The following is a 1,015-nucleotide window of genomic DNA, read 5'->3' as shown; positions in this document are numbered from 1 at the left end:
GGGATGCCGGGGATCAGCAGCCACCCCATTCGTGCCGGTTGGTCCCTCCAGGCGCATCCCAGCCGGAGGAGCCAGGGATTTGTTCTGTGCCCTCCCTGCTGTGTCGCGCTGGGGGGAACCCGTCGGCGCTCCGGTGGCTGCAGGTCCTGGCGTGCTTTGGGCGTGCGAGCACGTGTGAGCTCTCGTGTCGTGCACAGGGGGCAGCTCGTGGGGCCGGGGCTGGCTCTGGGGATGGGGGGACACCAGGCAGGGGGGTAGTCAGGCGAAAGGATGGACCCCGTCCTCGTCCTGTCCTTCAACCCCATCCTTGTCTTTCGACCTCCCCGGCATCGGTCGCAGGCGTGGAGGCAGGCGGTTGCTGCGCCGGGGCAGCTGGAGGGAGGGAGCAGCTCTGCCGTGCACCCAAGGGTGCCCTTGGGCTGCCGGCTGGGCGACTGCACAGGGATGTCGGTCTTGTCTAAAGAGATCTAAATCATCGATCCATGGATTTCATACCCCGCGGGGCTTCCAATTCGCGGCACGGGGGGCAGTCCCCGCTGGGCCCCGTCAGCCCGTCCCTGTCCCCCTGCGTGCCGGGTGCCGCTCGCCATGCCGAGATGGGCATCCCATGGTGTCCCCGCCCCCACAGCCGACAGCAAGTGGGGTCCCTGGAACCACTGGAGCCTCTGCTCCAAGACCTGCGACACCGGCTGGCAGCGCCGCTTCCGCATGTGCGAGGGCACCGGTGTGCAAGGCTACCCCTGCGAGGGCACCGGCGAGGAGGTGAAGACCTGCAATGAGAAGAAGTGCCCAGGTAAGGGGCAACACCCCCCCTCCCAACCCCGGTGCCCATCACCCTGCGTCTGGGCCGCGCCTGACCTCTCTTCTTGCCCCCCCGCCACCCCAGCCTACCACGAGATGTGCAAGGACGAGTACGTCATGCTGATGACCTGGAAGAAAACAGCTGCCGGCGAGATCATCTACAACAAATGTCCCCCCAACGCCACGGGTGAGGGGCGCGGGGCGAGCACCCCCC

The 1,015-nt window shown here is 67.5% G+C and overlaps 1 protein-coding gene across 1 annotated transcript in view; it reads left to right on the top strand.

The window, feature by feature from the left end:
• Positions 1-1,015, top strand: part of BAI2 (brain-specific angiogenesis inhibitor 2) — a 20,030-nt gene that overhangs the window by 8,393 nt on the left and 10,622 nt on the right. The window contains exons 6-7 of the mRNA XM_010576323.1: positions 629-793; positions 887-988. Coding sequence (XP_010574625.1) covers positions 629-793; positions 887-988 — 267 coding nt within the window. The remainder of the gene's footprint in view (positions 1-628; positions 794-886; positions 989-1,015) is intronic.

The sequence above is a fragment of the Haliaeetus leucocephalus genome, unplaced genomic scaffold, assembly GCF_000737465.1.
Source record: "Haliaeetus leucocephalus isolate CR32 unplaced genomic scaffold, Haliaeetus_leucocephalus-4.0 Scaffold517, whole genome shotgun sequence".
Taxonomy (NCBI): Eukaryota; Metazoa; Chordata; class Aves; order Accipitriformes; family Accipitridae; genus Haliaeetus; species Haliaeetus leucocephalus.
This window is presented reverse-complemented; position numbering and strand designations above follow the sequence as displayed.